The 5,133-nt window shown below is 43.5% G+C and overlaps 1 protein-coding gene across 2 annotated transcripts in view; it reads left to right on the top strand.

Annotated features, from left to right (window-relative positions):
• The first annotated feature begins 266 nt into the window (after nt 1-266).
• Nucleotides 267-5,133, top strand: part of CCL28 (chemokine (C-C motif) ligand 28) — a 35,826-nt gene continuing 30,959 nt past the window's right edge. The window contains exon 1 of one of the 2 annotated variants that reach the window (XM_011954484.1): nt 267-405. In XM_011954484.1, the coding sequence (XP_011809874.1) occupies nt 342-405 (64 nt within the window). In that variant the 5' untranslated portion in view covers nt 267-341. The remainder of the gene's footprint in view (nt 406-5,133) is intronic. The other variant, XM_011954485.1, reaches the window with a different exon arrangement.

Here is a 5,133-nt window from a genome sequence, read left to right as displayed (position 1 = left end):
AGGGAAAGGGGAGAGTCATGTAGATTGATTTTTTTTAAATGTTTCCCAAATGGTTCTGATGCACACCCCAACTCACAGTGACCCTGCCAGCTGCCAGATCTCCACTGACATCCCCTGACTCCCAGGCAGGGTGAACACAAGTTAGGAGCTTGATAAGTTGGGGAGGAGCTGGCCTTAAGGAAAGAAACATGAGAAATAGATACCCTGAACACCTCCCAGGGCGGGGCCACCTGGCTTACTTTTCCTCTACACTTTCTCTGTGCCCAAGGACACCTTTAGCCTCATTTCCTGATTGAACAGCCTTACTTGTGTTGCTGTCAGTGCCAGTAGGGCAGGCAGGAATGCAGCAGACAGGACTTGCCATCATGGCCTTGGCTGTCTGTGCGGCCCTACATGCCTCAGAAGGTGAGTGGGGGCACTGGCCACTTAGGCCTCCACTGGAAGGGGGGTATCTCCCAAATCTGTGCTGGAAGGATTGAGGTGGGGCAAGAATATCTATCTCTTCAAGCAGGAATTTCCAATTAATTTCTGATTACCTACCAGAGAATGACATAGGTTTAAATTCTAGATCTCCCATTAGTTTCAGGAAGGAACCTCAGTCTAACAGGCATACTAGAAATTTTTGCCACCTGCAGGATGAGGTCCTTCCATATAGGTGCAACTTCGGGCTATGTTTCCTTTTCTGATGACAGTATCTTAGAAAATCCCCAGCTAGAGGCTGGAGTAAAGCTCCTACTATTCATCTGTCTTCCTCCATACCCCAACCTGCTAAATTGTCTGAACACAAGTGTACACATTCCTGGAGGGAAAGACAGACTTGGCCAGCTGCGTTCAAATTAGGTAAATTGTAAATTTCCTGAGCAAAGTCAGCCCTATGGATACAAAAAACGTAAACTTCAGTCTGATCTTTAAAAAGGGAGGGCAGAGCTGAGCACAGTGGTGCATGCCTGTATTCCCAGCTACTCGGGAGGCTACAGCTGGAGGATAGCTTCAGGCCAGGAATTCGAGATTGCAGTGAGCTATGATCACACTGTGAATTGCCACACTGCACTCCAGCCTGGGCAACATAGTAAAACCCCATCTCTTAAAAACAGAAAGAGGGGAGGGGAGGGGAGAGGGAAGGAAAGGAAGAAAGGAAAAGAAAGAAAGAAAAAGAAGGATGAGGGAGATTGAACCCTACAAATTATGTCAAAGAGAATTTAAATTGTGAGTTGCTAGCATGTATATCGAGACGGTAACTGCATTTGAACTAGAGGGAATCTCTTCTAAAGTAGCACTCACTACTATATTCAGGAAACCCTAAGTGTCAGTACTTAACACTTGACCAATGGCTCTTTTCCATTGTCATCTTTTCTTTAAGCTTTATCCTGAACAGATTCTCTAAGTCTAGAGCAAAGGCGGAACATAAGTCTTCTTTGGTCTGCTTTTTAAAAATTTGAGCCAACATTTTAAAACTGAAAGCTTTCTCATATACATACTCGTACATACACACATACAAATTGGATTTTAAAGCTTCTCTTGAAAAATCAGATGTAGCAACAATGATTCCACCATACCGAGGTAAGAACTGGCTAAAGCAGATGAGCCTCTGAAGTTTGCTGTATTAACTGCCTAGTCCCTGCAGACATTTGCTTAGGGACTCCAATATAGTCCATCAATGTACTGGGCTTATACAAATAAGCAACAGAAAAAAACTGGACAGTCTCTTCTCAATTTCTACTAATCTATCTATCTTATCAAGATAAAGACAAAAATTTGTCACTTTATGTTTCCGTAACATTTCTCAGAAAAATTCACCACTGAGATTTTGGGACTCATTTTCACTATTTCTGAAAGGTCTACCTGCTAAGGCTTCACTCCTAGTTCTGGTAATTCCACCAACTCAAATTTTTTACATAAAACTTTGAAATGTGTACCTCTATCCAGCTTCCTGACCTACTCCCACCTGTCCCCGCAGCAGCAGCTCTCCTACAGGAAAGGAGGGAGGGAACAGCAGGTCAAGGAGGCAGAGTGTAATGAGGAAGGCTCTGCCATACCCAGGACCCAACTTCACATGGAACTGAGTCCTGGTAGAGATGGTGGAGTGGAACGGCAAAATGAAGAGGCGTGTGAAAAGGCATGGCTGCTGGCAATAATAAAGAAAGGGAGCCGAGAGACCCAGCAATAGCCTTTTGGCTTAGTCTCGATGCTTTACCTAAGGCAGTTTAGGCCACAGGAAAATCCCATTGCCTGAGAAGCTCCAACCTTCTGCCATTTAAAAATAAGTGATACTGGGTAAAAACACACAAGTAGTCCTGAGAACAGTTGTGGAACAGAGGGGCAATGCCACAGCTATTCTTAGCAAACTTCCACTCAAGTGTCCATGTAAGCCAGGTGCCCTGTGGGAGGCACTTAAGTGATTCTGGGTCCAGGAAAGGGGTGGAAAACCAAGTGGGGAGGGAGGAAGGTAGAGAACACTCAACAACTCAACAGTGCAGAGAAAAGGACAGGTGGCCTTGGCAAGGGGAATAGGGAAATGGCCTGTGCCAGTCTGGAACTTTGGGAAATATATTTTGTTTTCTTCAGGCAGAAAGCTGTTCCTTATCTTAATGGTGTCTTAAATGGCTAACTTGTTGTGATGGCTCAATAACTGGCATTCCCAAAGTGTTTTGCACAAATCAGGAAGCAGGTGACTTTATCTATAATTAAAAGCCTTGGATTCTGCCCAAAGGTAGGGCACACTCCACCTCTGCTGACGTGGCTGCTGGCTCCCAGAACTCAATACTGAATCCATAAACATGTCTTTCATCCTGTTTCAGTGGCCCTGAGCCCGATTGTTTAAACCCACAATCTAGGGCTTTGTGGGCTTGGCTGTTTTATTGTTCATTAAGATCAAGGCTCACTTGTGCCCAGCAGATTCAAGTTAGGAGGTTTTGCTGCAGTGAGGCCCAAATTATCTTCCCACTGACAACCTTCTTTCTCAGAATACGATGGCTACTGAATCACACCAATACTTGCTAGAGATTTGCTGCTTGCATCCTAAAATGTTGACTTTTGTTTTAATCATAAGACACTGGCTAGGGAAGATTATCAGGAATATACATTTGTGACTCAGTGTTGTTCTGCACAATTGGGACTCTCCAGTTGTGGTCCCTAAGAGGTCTGACATAGGTGGGACTACAGGTGCATGCCACCACACCTGGCTAATTTTTTGTTTGTTTCTGGAGATGGAGTTTGTTGCTCTTGTCGCCCAGGCCAGGCTGGAGTGCAATGGCATGATCTCGGCTAACTGCAACCTCCATCTCCTGGGTTCAAGCAATTCTCCTGCCTCATCCTCCCGAGTAGCTGGGATTAGAGGCTTGCGCCATCACACCCAGCTAATTTTTGTATTTTTAGTAGAGACAGGGTTTCACCATGTTGCCCAGGCTGGTCTCAAACTCCTGACCTCAGGTGATCCACCCACCTTGGCCTCCCAAACTGCTGGGATTACAGGTGTGAGCCACCTGACCAGCCACACCTGGCTAATTAAAAAAAACATTGTTTTGTAGAGATAGAGTCTCACTATGTTGCCCAGATTGGTCTCGAACTCCTGGCCTCAAGTGATTCTCCTTCCTTGGCCTCCCTGCCTGTAATCCCAGCACTTTGGGAGACTGAGGCAGAAAGATTGCTTGAGCCCAGGAGTTCCAGGCTGCAGTGAGTCATAACCGCACCACTGAACTCCAGCCTGGGTGACAGAGTGAGACTCTCTATCCAAAAAAAAAAAAAAAGTAAAACTTTACCAAAAAAATAAAATTACCAAAACTCACAAAAATTAAAGAATTTATCCTAATATTATGAAAGTTACAAATACTTAGTGTATTTTTAAATATAAAAATATAAAGAATAAAAAAAAAGAAAGTCCCACTTCATCATTCCTTTAATCCCTCTCCCCTGTCCAGAGGGTTCTGCATATCCTTCCAGAATTTCCTCTAGGCATTTAGCAACACAACCCACACATACATCCATACCAATATTTTTTTATTATTATTCTTTAAGATCTAGGGTACATGTGCACAATGTGCAGGTTTGTTACAAATGCATACATGTGCCATGTTGGTGTGCTGCACCCATTAACTCGTCATTTACATTAGGTATATCTCCTAATGCTATCCCTCCCCCTCCCCCCAATCCACGACAGGCCCCAGTGGGTGATGTTCCACACCCTGTGTCCAAGTGTTCTCACTGTTCAATTCCCACCTATGAGTGAGAACATGCAGTGTTTGGTTTCCTGTCCTTGCGATAGTTTGGTCAGAATGATGGTTTCCAGCTGCATCCATGTCCCTACAAAGGACATGAACTCATCCTTTTTTATGGCTGCATAGTATTCCATGGTGCACATGTGCCACGTTTTCTTAATCCAGTTTATAATTGATGGAAATTTGGCTTGGTTCCAAGTCTTTGCTATTGTGAATAGTGCTGTAATGAACATACGTGTGCATGTGCCTTTATAGCAGCATGATTTATAATCCTTTGGGTATATATCCAGTAATGGGATGGCTGGGTCAAATGGTATTTCTGGTTCTAGATCCTTAAGGAATCGCCACACTGTCTTCCACAATGGTTGAACTAGTTTACAGTCCCAACAAGAGTGTAAAAGTGTTCCTATTTTTCCACATCCTCTCCAGCACCAGTTGCTTCCTATGATCACCATTTTAATGATCACCATTCTAACTGGTGTGAGATGGTATCTCATTGTGGTGTTGATTTGCATTTCTCTGATGGCCAGTGATGATGACCCTTATTTCATGTGTCTGTTGGCTGCATAAATGTCTTCTTTTGAGAATTGTCTGTTCATATCCTTTGCCCACTTTTTGATGGGGTTGTTTGATTTTTTTCTTGTAAATTTGTTTAAGTTCTTTGTAGATTCCGGATATTAGCCCTTTGTCAGATGGGTAGATTGTAAAAATTTTTCTCCCATTCTGTAGGTTGCCTGTTCACTCTGATGGTAGTTTCCTTTGCTGTGCAGAAGCTCTTTAGTTTAACTAGATCCCATTTGTCAGTTTTGGCTTTTGTTGCCATTGCTTTTGGTGTTTTAGTAATGAAGTCCTTGCCCATGCTTATGGCCTGAATGGTATTGCCTAGGTTTTCTTCTAGGGTTTTTATAGTTTTAGGTCT

The sequence above is a fragment of the Colobus angolensis genome, unplaced genomic scaffold, assembly GCF_000951035.1.
Source record: "Colobus angolensis palliatus isolate OR3802 unplaced genomic scaffold, Cang.pa_1.0 Scaffold383, whole genome shotgun sequence".
NCBI classification, from domain to species: Eukaryota; Metazoa; Chordata; class Mammalia; order Primates; family Cercopithecidae; genus Colobus; species Colobus angolensis.
The sequence above is the reverse complement of the archived record's forward strand: the minus strand, read 5'-3'. Positions and strand labels throughout refer to the sequence as shown.